The following is a 16,349-nucleotide window of genomic DNA, read 5'->3' on the forward strand; positions in this document are numbered from 1 at the left end:
AGGAATCTGAGGTTAAAGCAAAATAAAGACAAAAGGAGAAGTGTTCAGGTTACGGTGTGGATGAGGGTGCGACAGGAAGCGCAGACCCCAACTCTAAGTCAACCAGACTGGCAGGCAAGCTAGTCAGCAGCTCGTAAACCGCCGCGGCCCACGGGCTCCGCAGAAACAAACCAGACCTTTGCTCTGAGCGAGGGGCAGCTCGAGAGGCTGACCCGAGCCAGAACCACACCCTTCACTGAGCTGGCTCATTCCCCGGATCCGCCCACAGAGTCACCCCGCCCAGGCTCGAGGGGCCCCGGAATCCTCCGACCAGCTGGCCATCCGCTAGGGTACCCGTGTGAGAGAAGTGGGAACTTGCCCAGCCAAACGTCAATTTGCGCCCCAGTTACCTTACTCGCGCCCACGAAGGTGGCAACTCCAGAGGCCCAGGACGTCCCCTGGTCCCGATGCCCGCTGGGAAATGTAGTTCTGCACTCGAACCTAGACTTTTCTACTCGAACGCTCCGAGCGTTTGTTTAGTTTCGCGTTTACTTCCTCCAAGGACTTGGAACTCGGGCTCCGCCCCAGGTGGCGCGCTGCACCCTGGGTATTGTAGTCTTGGTTCGCTTCCGTGGTTGACGGCTAGAACGGAGACGCACCGCGGAAGCGGAACTCTGTTACCTCATTGGATGCCGCCCCGATACGTTACTGCGCAGGCTGTGGTGGCGTCGTAACGCCTCGGGGAAAGGGAAGTGGACGGCACCGCGAACTGCTGCCTCTGGCTTTTTATTTTTCTGCTGACAGGATTTGGTCACTGGTTCTTCATCTTTTGTCTGTTGCACGCATCCAGCCCTCCCCATTTGCTTTCCCACTCCTTGGATCCAGCCCTCTGGGCTTTCACGCCAGTTCTCTCACCCCGCCGTGAGCCCCTCCTGGTCCCCGGGCGGGCCTGGCACGGAGGCGGTAACTATGGAGAATATGGCGGAGGAGGAGCTGCTACCCCAGGAGAAGGAGGAGGTGGAGGTGGCCCAGGTCCAGGTCCCGACCCCAGCTCCGGCCCCGGATTCGGCCCCGGCCCCGGACTCGGCTCCGACTCCGGCCTCGGCTCCAGCCCCAGCCCCTGCCCTCGCCCAGGCTCCGGCCCTGTCCCCGTCCCTAGCCTCTGCCCCTGACGAGGCTGAAAGCAGTAAGTGCAGGAGGCCCAGATCTTTCTGCCGCAAGAGAAGCGAGAAAGTGCGCCTTGCTGGGGAGTAGGGGAGGCCCTTCACTGGGATGGTTTTTATGGGGAAAGGCAGGTTTAGGGATGTGGGGGGAGGAAGGAGGGACCCGTGTAGTGGGTGAAGCGGGTACAGAATGGGAGAAGGCATCTCCAAAAACCTTGAGGACATCATGGTAGAGGATTTGTGGAGGCCAAGGGTGCTGCAGATAGAAGGAAATGATGAGGTTGAAGGCTTTTTCGTTAAAGGGGGTCTTTTCTGATAGGAAAATAGGAAGTTACACCTAATTTGGTAGTTTCCCTCTCAGCCCCGTCTGCCATGGTTCACGAAGTCCTTCGAAAAGTGACATGGTAACCGAGGCAACCTGTTTACTGTAGTAGATCCCAGCTGCCAAATTTAGAAACCATTGCTGTCAAGTAGCTTTTATGCTCGACACGCACAAATAGATGAGTTTTTATTATTTAATTTTCTTCAGCACCTTGCTTCCAAAAAGAATTTGAGGCTGATAAGTAGTTTAAGAAAGGGTCGACTAAATTACAGATGTCTTCCCTCAGACATAAATGCCAGATGAGTTTTGTACTCCAGTTCCATCAGAAGTCAACTGTTGAAAATTATTAGCCCATTATTACTGTGCTTCTGTATGTGCGAGCATGTTTTGTAAGTGGTGATTTAGGGGACCGTAAGGAGTAACACTCAAGATCTTATGAATGTTTTAAATGTAAAGTCTAAGGGTTTGTTTTGTTTTGTTTTGTTTTGTGGGCCATAAATTGACCCTTAATGCTCTCTCTGAATTATAACAAAATGATTTAAGTTAATTCATTTTCTTTCCTACCTCTAGGCCAGTTGTGAATTTAATATTTATAAAACACTTGGATAGTTATAGTTTAATAGAGTTGTGCAATTTTAAAGCCATATATAAATTGTTATAGTAGATTAAATAAAGAGTAGAGCTGATCACAGCAAAGACAAAGACAGCGTGCCTCTGGTAGGCCCCTCCTCCTCATACTAAATCAGAACTGGAAGGAGTTGCTTCTTCACCCACAACTACAGCTGGGGGTTGGGGGTGGTACATTCTCCTGAGTAAGTAGCCTCCCTTCCTCCCCTCCAGGTTGGATTTGTTTATATTAATCAGAATTGGTTCAGCAGCTTTAGGGAATGCATGCTTCTTCAACTCCCCACCAGCAGCAATATTTTAAACATAGTTTGGGAAGATATATATTCTAGAATTTACAAGTATGTCATTTGAGGAATGTATGATGTTTGAGAAACCTGAAAATGGATTACAGGGACAAATATATAATGATTTAGAAATCTGAAATGCATTGGAAATACATATTAATCTCACTTTAAAAATTATTTTTATACGGTCTAGTTAGTCCTTTGAAATCAGTCTTAAGTAGGCAGGATGAAGATGACACATCTGAAATAGAATTGAAAAATGAGGAAAAAGTAACAAGTTGTAAAAGAACCTCCTAGCGTTTTGGATTCATCTGTTTAACAGGAGGTTTGCCTATTGACTTCTGGATTATTAGTGTATTAGAAAAAGTTTGAGTGATTTAACTACAGATTGTCTGATATCTACTATTTTGAACCAGAAAGTAATTTCAGGCATATCATGAATCTTTAGACAGATCTTTGAGAGTTCTCTCTCATAGTGGACCACAGAATGTTCATTGTTCTCTTCTAACTTATCAGGTCCTTTTCTCTTATTTTATACTACTTAGAAAGATTTCAGAAAGCATATCTTTACTTAGTACTGTATATCTTGTTTCACATACACAGATATTTGAACTTTGGAAGCCAAAAGCCTTTATGACTACAAATGAAATGGATTGGTTTATACACATGGATTCATTGACTGAATCTTACTGTCTCATCTAACAAAAGATTTTGCTCAAATGGGAAAAAAATTTTGCCTATTTATAGAAATTTTCTCTTCGTAAAGTCACTTGAACAGTACCTAGTGTAATAAGTTAACCACTAACATATGTTGCTCTTTTTCTCTTTTAAAAATGAAGTAAAAATTTGTCTTTTAATAAATTTGAGTAGGAATATCTGATGGTGCTGAATTGAATTCCAAAATTACTGACTTTAGTATGCTACTTACTGCATCTAAAATTGACTAATGATTTTTAAAAAAATATTTAACAAACTGTAGTGCCTGCTGTGTGCAAGATATTGTATTAGGCACATAGCCATTACAAAACTGAGTAAGGCATAGCCCCTGCCTTCTTACTGATTATTTGTGGAGGAGACAAATAAGGGCACAAATTATACTGAAGAGTTAAAAAAAAAAAAAAAAAGAAGTGGGAGTGAAGCTTGGAGAGGAATAGGCAGGAAGGTAGCAATGACAAGAACAGAATTTAAAAGGCTTAAGGTTCTAAATTGTATAACCTAATTGTATAATGACTACTAGCGAGTTCTACGGTTTGCCGTTTTCTGTCTAGTTAGGGATTTTTCCTGTCAATTTTCATCTCCTAGTCTTGTATTTGTATTTTCAAGCTCCCACTTAGTAAATATTACTTTCCTTGGAGATATGTATATTCAAGTCTCTCTATCCTTAAAAAAAAAAAAAAGAAAGAAAGAAAAAGCAAACTACAGTCCCATCTATCTCCTTTTTTATACTGCCACCTTTTTTGAAAGAAATAATCTATATGATTTTCTATATTTTGTGTTTTTTTTCTAATCCCATTGTATTCCAGAACACCTCACTGAACCTTTTTTGTAAAGGTCACTGGAGACCTGCTAATACTAAATCCAGTGGTCTTTTATTGATCTATGCAACTATTTGTGATACTTAGTGTTGAACATTTGTCTTTTACATTCTCTTTTCTCTTGGCTTCTATCTTATCTTGATTCTCCTTATCATTTATTCTTTTTGAATCTACCCTCCTGATTGTTTTTCCTTAGTGTCTCTTATGTTACCTGCATCTCTCCATACCTCATTTCCAAATTGCATCTATTTATACTAATCAGCAGAGGGTTCACAGCAGCTTTGGGTAATGCATCTTTGGGTAATAATCTTGGGTAAGATTTATTCATATATTCCAAAGTTTACAAGTATGACATTTGAAGAATGTATAATGTTTGAGAAACCTAAAAATGTGTTACTGGGGCTGGACTTTGCCCTTTTTCTTCTCTTTTTTCACAATGTTTTTTTCCTTGGGCTTTCTTAAGCTCCTAGTTTCACCTTACGCGTATTTATAATTTATATCCCTCTTGAGCTCCAAAAACAGTTCAACTGCATAAACTAAACTTGAATATGAATACTGGTATTATCTCAAACACACTATGTCAAAAACTAAATTCCCTTTTCTCCTTTCCTTTTCTACCCAAAATATTTTCCTCTTCCTTCATTGGTTAATGGTACCATTATTTTCAACTATATAAACTTGAAATCTTTTTAGAATCATTCTTGAACTTACTTTTCATTCACAGTTATTTCTCAAATCCAAAGTTCTCTGGTTTTTTTTTTTTTTAACCATCTATTCTGTACCTTTCCATTGCTAATTTCTCACATCAGTTACTGTCTTAGGTTCTACAGCCAGAGATAACCTCCTTAAATGCATTCAGATCATATCATTCACTTCCTCAAAATCATGCAGACTTCACAATTACCTGAAGATGAAAGTCCAGCCTAGCTTTCATAGAATTTATGTCTTCCATCATCATTATACATTTTTGACTGCTTGTTCTCCTACCAACCCCATTCTCCAAACATACTACATTCAAGCCAGGGGCGGGATAGAGGTGGCTGTATTTTTTTTCTTTTTTTTCACATCCTGTGCCTTTGTCGATGAGGTTACTTCAGTTTATAAGGGCAGCCACCAAATCTCTGCTTATTGAAATTCTATTCATACCTTACATCTCAGTCAAATGCCACTTCTTCAGTGAAGACATTCCCAGAGGCAGTCATTGGAATTAATTCCCCCTTCCTATGTATGCCCACATCGTAGTACCTTTACCTCAGTATTCATTTCATTCTGCCTTGTGTTATAGTTGGTTAACATATTAATATCACTTCCACCTGGTTGAAATTTTCTTTATAAAGATAGGGGAGATGGCTTATGTTTCTTCATTTTGTTCAGAGTAAAAACATTTTTTGTAGAATTATATTGAATAATTAAAGTTTAAAGGTGTGAAGTTACACAGTGGCATTTTTTTACCCAACTTTTTGCAATCTGAGGCACGCTTGTCATAAGCTGAGTTGCAGCAGTATTCCCCATCTAGGCACCAGGACGCCATGCTACAGGAAATACAAGTGTCGGAGTCTGTTGACGTGATCAAATAACTGGAATTCAGATTGTTAAAACATAATCTTCTAACTCTTAAAATTTCCTTTCAGAGAGACACATCTCAATTCAAAGGCAGCTTGCTGATCTAGAGAAGTTAGCTTTCGTAACTGAAGGGGATTTTGACTCTGCCAGTTCGTTGAACTCAGATAATCTTGATGCAGGTACTTCCATATTTGGAGGGGTTTGTCTCCCTTAATTTCTAACAGTGTTTCATCTTTCAACTCATGAAAAATTGCTGAAAATAGACTTGTTTATTGCTATTGAACTAGAGCAGTAATAAATAAAATGTTTTCATTCAGGAAATTGGTAGCCTTCTACATGCACAGGTGTTACAGGAATAAGTTGTTCATTGCTCCTCGAGGAAATTATAATTTCATGATATATAAGTGCTGTCCATTCTATAAGTTAGGAATCGCATTTGGCTATGAGTAACGGAAATCCCAAGAAACCGTGCCTTACATAATAGAAAGGCTTATATTATGTCATGTAAAAGAAGTCCCACGGTGGGGAATTTTTAGGGCTGGTGCAAGAGTTCCTCATTGCTGTCACTGCCTCAAGCTCCTCTCTTTCTGCTTCGCCATCCTTAGTGCTTGAATTCTGTCCTCAGTATCACTTCATGGGTTTTTGAAGTAGGCATAACATATGGAAAAATTAATTTTGCCTATACCTGCAGTGTGCTATATGGATTTAAAAAATAAGTCGCTGATGATTTCTGTATATTTTTATTGCTTTAAACCTGAATTTGAGATTTTAGTTTTTTTGTCCCTATCAAAGTTTATATTTGAGATCTGTTACATCTCTAATTAAATAAGACTTGTATTTTTTATGATCCATATCTTTTCATTAATAAAGAAGGAAGACTTTAACAAATTCTCGAATAGGATACAGCAGGTTCTAACTATGCTCCCTGTCCCAGAATGGCAGTTATTTTGGATCCCATGTACTCCTTCCACTCCTCCCGCTTTTCTGATTCCACCTGTTAACTGTTTTTGTTGCTGCCCAGAGTAGAATGCCACAGCAGGTGCTTATGCTTCCTGCCCAGCTCCTACCTCTCTGGGAGTGTGACAAGTGCTGCCCCTGATTCTCTCCCTGGCAGGCATTTTGGCTGGAGGGATATCATGTAGTTCATCACTTTCTCATTCTCTCTGTTCCCGAGGGCAACAAGGATATCAGCCACAGACAGGAGAGTTTTAGGGTAAAAAATCAATCACTGACCATGTGCTAATACAGTTATTGTTAACTACCTGGTGAGGCAGAGATGACTTCTCCCTAACGTTAACATAGACATTATCTAAGAAGTGTGTGTGTGTTGTGTGGAGGGAGTCCCCTATGACTTCTTTTGTAGCTAAGTCAACGAATTAGTAACTAGTATATTCTGTGCTTTATTGGTTTTCTGTTTTGTTTTGTTTTGTTTTGTTTGTTTTTTGTTTTTTTTTGGCCAGGAAACAAACAGTCTTGTCCATTGTGCCCTAAGGAAAAATTCAGAGCTTGTAATAGCCATAAGCTTCGTCGTCACCTTCAAAATTTACACTGGAAAGTCTCGGTTGAATTTGAAGGTTAGTAGTTTTATGCTTGCTAAACATAAATGAAATTCAAGATTCAGTACCAGTTTTGGAATTTTATTGTGAACATAATCAAATATTTTCCATTTAAAATTTCTGAGGGATTTAATGACCCTCTTTTAATGTGTTTATTAATAAAAGGCCATGTAGCTCTCTGGCAACAAGATGTATGTTGCAAGTGTAGCTTAGTTTAGCAAACATTTATTAAGCATCTGTTCTACACTGGGTACTTTGCTTTGCCCTGGGGGGGTCCCCATAACTTGTTGAACGACTACCATTTGACACATTCTTTTGAAGGTATAATGATTGTAAAACGAAATAAAATATGTAAGTATTGGAAAAGAGGAGACAATATCTTTTTTCTGCTGAATGCTTGAAAAAACTAGAGTTAGAGTATGTAGAATAATAGTGGGATATAAGATAAATATTTGAAATCATTGCCTTTCTCTACTCTAGATAAATGGAAATTAGGAAAAAGATACCAATTGTGATAATGACAAAAATGACATAATTTGGGGGACTAAATTTAACAAGAGGGCTCATATAAAGAATAAAGTTGAAGGACAAAAAAATGAGATCTTAGGGGTGCCTGGGTGGCTCAGTTGGTTAAGTGTCTGGCTCTGGTTTTGGCTCAGGTCATGATCTCACAGTTCGTTGATTTGAGCCCCACATCAGGCTCTGCACTGACAGTGCGGAGTCTGCTTGGAATTCTCTCTCTCTCTGCCCCCCCCCCTTGTTCTGTAAAATAAATAAACATTTTTAAAAATTGAGGTTTTATCAAGTTAAAAGATTTCCTAGATATAATGAATTATTATTAGATTTTGGAGTGAATTATGTGAATTATGCCATTTTTGGAAAGAGATCTGGCAACATTTTTAAAATTTAAAATGTATATATCTCCCAGGCACTCCCTCCTTTGGGAGTAAAAGAATCAATAGGCAAGAATAGATATACAAGAATATTTATTGCAGCTTGTACTTAGTGACAAAAACTTGAAACTAAAATAAAAGGAATGGTTGAATACATTATGGTACATAAATGCCATGACATATTATGCAGGCATTGTAAAGAGTATGTGTTAGATGAGTACTAGCTTACTTGGAAGGATTTCCATGATAAACTGCAATTGAATACAATATATATGGAAGATTTTATGATACTACATTTGGATAAAAACCAAAAATACCCCCCCCCAAAGCCCTAAATATCAGTCTTAAGCATATGTATATTTACATTTGAATATGATTTTGTGAGTATAGGTGTTATTAAGTGTGGTTATCTGGAGTTTGAACCAAACCGGATGAAATAGCCAGTATGAGACACCCAGAAAAGAAGCCAGAACTATTTTCTTAGTGGTACTGGTACAAGGTTCTCACTGGTTCCTGAGGGAAGAAGGAATTAGAGACTTAATTCAGAAGCCATCCTGTCTTTTATGTTTAATTATACATAAGAATGTGTAGTAAATCATGTTGACTTTTTATCAAAAAAGAGAAATGTCTCATTTTAATTAAAAAGGTCTCTTTTGTATTCTTTATTTAAGCCATTGTTTAACCATTAGGTTTAGTCTTCCTCCTTCAAGTTATTCTGGTAAATGGCTCATGGTATTTCTTTACTCTCTTAAGTACATTAAGTTGGGTTTTTTCACATGGTGATCTGGTAGATGGCGAGTGTCATAGTTTTTGTCCTAGCAAGCAGGTCTCAAAGTAGTTGACAAATATGTTTAAGGTAGAAGCATCAAGACCTCTCAAAGGGATAGAAGTGAGATGTGAGGGAGAAAAAAGCCAAGAATGGCGGTGGTCCAGAGCCGATGCCCAAGAAAGAATTCTTGAAGACGTCTTTGGTATAAAAAGGTGATTTTATTAAAGCATGAGGACAGGACATGTGGGCAGGAAGAGCTGTACTATAAGTGTGGGGGGTAACTAGTTTACGGAGGGGGTGGGGGAGATAGAATCAAGGGGGAATTTCCAAAGAGACTTTCACATGCTAAAGGCTTATCGGAGGCCTAGCTGTAGTTAAGCTAAAGTTGTTTTTCCTTCCAGCAAGACATTAAGACTGTAGAGAGTTCCTATACTCTGGTTTATTGATGGGATTGCCTTTTTCTAGTAAACTGGTGGAGACTTAATCAGTTTGACCATTTGTTTTTTGGGTAGCCAGGAGTGTCCAAGGAATATCATACAGGTGTGGGGGGGGGGGGATGGGGGGAGGTGCTTTTAGCCTCACTTTGCCCTCAGCTCTCCCCATCCTCCCTCATCATTAGGACCAGGTACTGGGGAAGAAGGCCAAGACCTCAGATTTAGGCATGCAAAGGTTTAGATGCATCTACTGGAGATGTCAGTAGCTTGTCCAGATATGAATCTCGGGTTTGGGGGAAAGGTCTGGGCTAGAGATACAAGTTTGGGAATTGTCAGACTACAAATAGTATTTAAAGCTATATGACTGGATGGGATAACCATAGGAGTACATATCAGTGGAAAAAAAGAAGTTGCTGAGTCCTGAAATACCTCCGTATGTACAAGTAAGAGAAACAATTAGATATAAGGAATGAGAAGAAAGGAGTTGGAGATCACTTAAAGTTAGGAGAAACTGGAAGGCATTATCATTCATTTAAAAAGTGGAAAAGAGACCTGGTTCAAGGGGAAATGATATATTTATAGTCCATGACAGTAGATTTTGAAATGCTGACCTGATAACCCAGGCATACATCTCAATAGGCAGTTAGAAATAGAGATCTGGCCTTCAGTAAGGAGTTAGTAACTACAGCTAGAATTTGGAATTCCTTCCCCCAGTGGAGATAGTTGCAGTCATAAAAGGCATTAAAATTACCAAGGAAACGAGGGAAAACAGTCATGTAGCAGAGCAAGCCTACAGAAAGTCTACGTTTTAGAGTATAACAGAGGGAAGAGGAGCTGTGAAGAAGATTAAGAAAGGTGGGAGAGAACTAAGTGCCGTATCATCAATGGAAGAAGAGGCTATGTAATGGCAAATGTAGCATGAGGCAAAGAAGATGAAGCTTAAGAAAAGTCAACATGACAGAGAATAGATGAGAAAATTGAGTCCCAAAGAAGCTAACTAACCAAGACAATGCACGGTCTTGGCAGAACCAGAATTCAAACCTGGATCTCATATATTTGCTTTTATGCTATATCTTATGTAACAAATATCTAAAACTAACAGTCTCATTCAAATAAATTACGATATTATAAATACAAGAAGAATTCCAGTTATTCTTATAAAATTTGCTAATAACTTTTAATGATAATGGACTATTTAGTGAACAGTGATATGACAACCAGCCATTCTTCACTTTAGGTTACAGGATGTGCATCTGTCACTTACCTTGTCGACCAGTGAAACCAAACATTATTGGAGAACAGGTAATCAGATGTTAGATTTATTTTTAAATTTTGCCCTCTTTAAAGAAAGCACAATTTTTACTTGCTCTAAGGCTATGGGCATATTTGGCAATGAGGTTTACTTTAAGATTTTGTATCTGAGTGCTTTCAGATTATCCTAGCAGGAAAAATATGAACTATATGAAAAAAAGAGTTGCTGTATTGAACTTTTCATTTTATAATTTTAAATTTTAGTCAGAGAAACTGTTTTCTTATGTTCAAAAGGGAAATTGACCTATTTACTAACTTTGGAATGGAGAATTTAAATAAAAAGTAAATTTTTTCTTTTGTAATAAATTTTGATTCTGGAATAAAAGCCTTCAATTTCTGTGACTTAGTAAATATCTTAGTGTGTGTCAATTCATATTTATCTTCTCTATACTTTTAATTTGTCAAAGGACAGTATCAAGAATCTTTCTGAAATCTTAATTCTTTAAAAAGTACATGTGTTCATTTTTAGCACAGATGTGAATTTTGGGGAATACAAATTACATAATATTTTTTAGTGCTGCTATCTTGAGTGAATACTAGCTTAATGAGGCCTCGTTATTAATTTTTTTTCATGTCACTAAAAAGAGTAAAGTGCTGGGGAGAAAAAACCCAAAAATTTCTTACATAGTAATTGGGACAATGCTTGGCCCATCGGCCTTATCCAGGACATTTTGAATATGATAACCACAGTACCATAAGGAACTCTGTGCAGTGTTCTCAACTTGCTGTTTGATCCCAAGTAAATAGGATCTAAGATCTTAGAAGATCTAAGAGTAAAAGTCATCAAAACTAGGAAAAACCCAGTGGAGTAGTCTTTTTATTCTCAACTAAATTTTAAAGAAATTTTCAAGTGAGAATTTTTTACTTGGACAAATAGACTTTTAAAAAAAAGTCTTTTTTTAAGATTTAAGTAATCTCTATACCCAATGTGGGGCTCGAACTCACAATCCTGAGATTAAGAGTCGCACATTCCACCAACTGAGCCAGCCAAGTGCCCCAAGACTTATTATGTCTCTAACATTTTGTGATGTGCTGAAACTAACTGAAATTTCTAGAAATATTGAAAGCTGATTGTTAAATATGGCCATTATTAAAAATTAAATTGTATAAACTTTAAGGTGAATATATTACAAAGGTAATAGTATTCAAATCTCATCACTTCCTAATTATTTTACTACATTTTTGTATTATCCACCTGGTAGCCATGTTTTCTAGTATGATATTATCTATCTCTTCCCAAATTCACATTTAGTGATAGCATATGAGTAGCTTGAAATCTGCAACAATTATAGTTTGAAATTGGCCATGATAGAGTATATATGCCACAGAAAGCAGCAAACACTATAAGTCAGGGCTTTATTTTCCTGGAGAACAATTGTTAAACATCTACCAGCACAGCGCTGCTAATGTTATACCATTTGTAAGTGCTACTTACAGAAAATAGGGTACAGTTATTTGCTGATTAGAATGAATGAACAAAACAAATTAAATTAGTGGTCTATTATAAAGTCAGTAAAAATCATATGTAAATATAGATGAGGAAATAAAGATCCCTTCAAAGCCCCATGGCAATATTAATACTCTCTTCTCTACCATTAAACCCAAGATATGCTAACATACTTAAATTTGCAATCTTAAATAAACTTCTGTTTCATTGTTTTAGTAATTTATCTGTATATTTAAATTAAATACTCTGTTTGATAGATATCCAGTAAAATGGGCGCCCATTATCATTGTATCATTTGTTCAGCAACAATCACCAGAAGGACCGATATGCTGGGACATGTTAGGCGACATGTGAATAAAGGAGAGACGAAATCCAGGTATATTGCTGGTAAGTTGAGCAATATATTAATAGGTAAATTCTTAAATAATGGTCCAGTTATTATTTTCAGACATCAAGTAGATAAAATATAGTGACTTCACCATTTAATTGACTACTAATCCATGACTTCAGGTTTCTTTTCTTTCTGTAAGGCTCCTCATAACATTTAACTGATTGATGCCAAAGTAAATATAGGTATCTTAATGAAAGATTATAGATAACTATGTTGTACTTACTGTTGAAAAACACTGGAAAAAGGAAATAGAGTGATATAAAGATCATTTATTATCCTGAAGTGCTATCAGGTTATTAATAGGTTATTACTGAGGCAGCCCTTCTCAAAATTAAGATTAATTAAGACATCATGCCCTACGGCATCCATTGTATGTAATGAATTAACTTCTCTCCTACACATCTAAAATGGTACTATGTACCTTTTAAGAATTGAAAAAAATAATTTTCTGTAGAGCTTAATTTTCTAATAGAATCTGGTTTGAGAAAGGCTGATCGTGTGAAATATGTCACATGCCACTTAGGTAGGCGTAGAATATATAATGCAACACTAGGAAAGGTTACGATGATTTGGCACTGTAAAAAAAGAAATGTGGGGGTGGCTGGGTTGCTCAGTCAGTTGAGCATCTGTCTCTTGACTTTGGCTCAGGTCATGATCCCAGGGTTGCAGGATCAAGCCCAGGGTTGGTCTCTTTGCTGAGTATGTAGCCTGCTTAAGATTCTCTCTCTCTCTCTTCCTCTGCACTCTGCTGCTCTCCACTGCTAGTACTTTCTCTGTCTCTAAAAAAAAAAAAAAAAAGAAGGAAAGAGATATAGTTGCCATGTAGTTAACATTCTGATCATAATATTATCAAGAAATCCAAACATAAAGAATCTCAGTTATTTTTCCCCACACATGATATGTATGTCTCATTTCTTAAATATTTAAAATAAAACACACAAATATATCGGTATTTCATTTGGGTTTATAGCTAAATGATTCTAATGTATACTAAATGTAGAATCTTTTTCTTTTTTTTCTGTTACTTTATACCCATTTGAATGTAATTTGTGATTTAAAATTATAATCATAAGAAAGTGTTCTGAAGGGGCACCTGGGTGGCTCAGTTAGTTAAGCGTCCGACTTTGGCTCAGGTCATGATCTCACGGGTTTGAGCCCCACATCGGGCTCTGTGCTGACAGCTAAGAGCCTGGAGCCTGTTTCCCATTCTGTGTCTTCCCCTCTCTCTGTCCCTCCCCTGCTTGTGCTCTGTGTGTATCTCTCTCTCAAAAATAAATAAACATTAAAAAAAAAGTTCTGAAATCTAGCATGCTCAGGAAGTATAGTGATTCTTAGTCATCCATGATAGCTAATGGAATGAAACCATACAGAGATACTAATTTTATAACAGTTATACCACAGTAAGATATGTTTAACAGCCAACCTATGTAAATAAATGCAGCATAGTAGTTTGATGAATAATAAAGGTATTTTAGAATTTTTATAATGGTTTTATGTTAGGTTAATTGTTCTTAACTAGGTTTCATAATATAGATGTATTATGTTCTAGGCAGATAAGATTTTAACTTAAACTTTAATTGCCCAAATACTTAATTGAATGCTACTCTTTCCTACAGACAGTACTGAACAGATAGATCAGTTTAGGGTTTTTCTTCTTTGATATCTGCCCGGTTGATTACATTAACAAAGTATTATAAAGGAAAGTTATTTCTTTTAATGTATATTGTTTTAGATACTTAGAATTATTTTGTATTTCACTGGAAATCTTTGTTTTTCATCTTAGCTTCTGCTGCTAAACCACCTAATGAAATTTTGAAAGAGGCAGACACAGATGTACAAGTTTGTCCTAACTATTCTATACCTCAAAAAACAGATTCCTATTTTAATCCCAAAATGAAACTAAATCGGTAAGATGAATTGAAAAAAGGGTTATGGGATGTTTCAAATGATTACAAATGTGACCTTCTTTTTATGTTCTAATATATTGAAGTTTAAAACTGGGTACAGAATGAAAATCATCTGTTTTAGTATTTTTCAGAATGATTGTTTTCTTTTTTTCCTACCAAACTAATTTCTTTCTCAGTAAAATAGGCCTGCCTTTATATAATTAATGAACAGGCTGGTGCTTTAGTGGGCAAGTTTTATTTATGAAACCATTATTCATGGTGAATGCTTGTTTATAGAACCCAGTTAGATTGATAGTTTAATTTCACACATGTTTAGTTCTTGTACTACTAGGTAAAGAATATGTTACTACGTCTTCTTTCAAAATAGTTTGTATAGTAAATAGGAACCCTAATTCTTACTATTCTTAAATAAAATCTAGAGTGATGAAGCCATGATGCAATAAGATTATTTCAGATTATTATACTTTTTTCTAGACAGCTAATATTTTGTACATTGGCTGCTTTGGCCAAGGAACGAAAACCTTTGGAATGTCTAGATGCCTTTGGAGCCACTGGTAAGTAATGAAGCTTTTTTTGGATCCCACTTTAATTATCAGATTTATGCAGTATCTTTTCTTGGAAAATTTATATGGATATTGTATCTAGCAGAATATTTTTACATAAAAAGTAAAGACCCAAGGTAAATATTTTTATTGTGCAAAAATTTCAAATGTATACAAAAGTAGAGTTTAATAAATGAATCCCTGTGTATCTGTCACTCACTTCAAAAATTATCAACTTAATGCTTGTTCGTGTATATGTATCTCATGCACTTACCCTTATACCTCCTCCACCATCCTTCATCCCTATTACTTTGAAACAGATTACAAATATGTCATTTTATCTGTAAATATTTTCAGTTGGATCTCTAAAAGATAAGGACTTTACAAAAATAAAACGTTGATACCATTATCACACATTGATATCATCAAATGTTTAGCTATGCTAAACATAGCTAGAGCTAGGCTCTCACAGTTTCTTAAAAAATCAAGTAGGAATTCAGATGAAGACTATGCATTTTCATTGTTTGAGATATCTAAGTGTCTTTTTGCTCTGTATTCATTTCCATCATTTTTTTTTGCGTGTGTGATGATTATTTGTCGACATACAGCTTGTCTGTATGTCTATTGTCTTTTCCAGAGTCTAGATTTTTGCTGATGGTATCTTCATAGCTCATAAAACCTGTTTCTTTATCTCTAGTATTTCTGTATATTGGTAGTTATCTCCAGTATTCCTGTATATTGGTAGTTATCTCCAGTATTTCTGTATATTGGTAGTTGAGTCTTCAGGTTTGATCAGATTCAAATAGGATTTTTTTTTTTTTTCCAAGAATACTTGTTTACTGCAATTAGGAAGTATTTGATGTTTGGTTGTCTCTCTTTTTTTGTGATGTGATAAATTGCCTAGTCATTAGGCAGTGGGGTAAGGTGAAATTTTAAAGACTGAGAACATTTTCCTAAAAGAACTTAACAGTAAAGAAAAGATCATGGAAGAGTAGAAAATTTCTAAGAAGCCACCTGTACCTAATCCAAGTCTTTCTTTTTAAAGGTTAGAGGAGTATATTCTTGGGAAGTTTGTAATAAAAGGATGTAAGCGTGAGTTAGCTCTCCTTTTCAAGTTCCTCTTCACAGGGAAAAGTAGTGGTTAAAAGCAATTTAATATCTTACATAATCTGATCCCAACCTACTTTTCCAAATTTAGTTTTCAGCATTTTCCCTTGTACACAACCCTTTACTTTTTTCTTTTTCTTTTCTTTTTTTTTCCTTTCTTTTCTTTTCTTTTCTTTTCTTTTTTTTTTTTTTTTTAACATTTTAGCTATTTCACTCATCCCCTTACCCAGCTCCCTTCTGGTGACTACCAATTTGTTCTCTGTATTTAAGAGTCTGTTGTTCTGTTTGTCTCTTTTTTTCCCTTTGTTTGTTTTGTTTCTTAAATTCCACGTATGAGTGAAATCTTGGTATTTATCTTTGCCTGTCTGTTTCACTTAGCATTATACTCTCTAAGTCCATCTGTGTTGTTGCAGATGGCAATATTTCATTCTTTTTTATGGTTGAAAGGTATTCCATTGTATATATACCCCATTTTTATTCTATCAGTGGATACTTGGGCTGCTTTTATATCTTAACTAT

The 16,349-nt window shown here is 36.7% G+C and overlaps 2 protein-coding genes across 9 annotated transcripts in view; one reads left to right on the forward strand and one right to left on the reverse strand.

Moving 5' to 3' along the window:
• SWT1 (SWT1 RNA endoribonuclease homolog) overlaps nt 1-549 on the reverse strand; it is a 106,343-nt gene extending 105,794 nt beyond the window's left edge. For all 6 annotated transcript variants that reach the window (XM_042925307.1, XM_042925306.1, XM_042925309.1 and 3 more), the window contains exon 1: nt 390-549. The gene's annotated coding sequence lies outside the window, so the exon portion shown is untranslated. The remainder of the gene's footprint in view (nt 1-389) is intronic.
• Nucleotides 550-689: 140 nt separating this feature from the next.
• Nucleotides 690-16,349, forward strand: part of TRMT1L (tRNA methyltransferase 1 like) — a 40,961-nt gene continuing 25,301 nt past the window's right edge. Inside the window, exons 1-7 of one of the 3 annotated variants that reach the window (XM_042924564.1) lie at nt 690-1,165; nt 5,542-5,652; nt 6,934-7,047; nt 10,363-10,427; nt 12,141-12,270; nt 14,058-14,181; nt 14,656-14,735. In XM_042924564.1, the coding sequence (XP_042780498.1) occupies nt 949-1,165; nt 5,542-5,652; nt 6,934-7,047; nt 10,363-10,427; nt 12,141-12,270; nt 14,058-14,181; nt 14,656-14,735 (841 nt within the window). In that variant the 5' untranslated portion in view covers nt 690-948. Of the gene's footprint in view, nt 1,166-5,541; nt 5,653-6,933; nt 7,048-9,258; nt 9,981-10,362; nt 10,428-12,140; nt 12,271-14,057; nt 14,182-14,655; nt 14,736-16,349 lie in introns of those variants that run through there. The other 2 variants (XM_042924565.1, XM_042924566.1) reach the window with 2 other exon arrangements.

This window comes from Panthera leo, chromosome F3 (assembly GCF_018350215.1).
Source record: "Panthera leo isolate Ple1 chromosome F3, P.leo_Ple1_pat1.1, whole genome shotgun sequence".
NCBI classification, from domain to species: Eukaryota; Metazoa; Chordata; class Mammalia; order Carnivora; family Felidae; genus Panthera; species Panthera leo.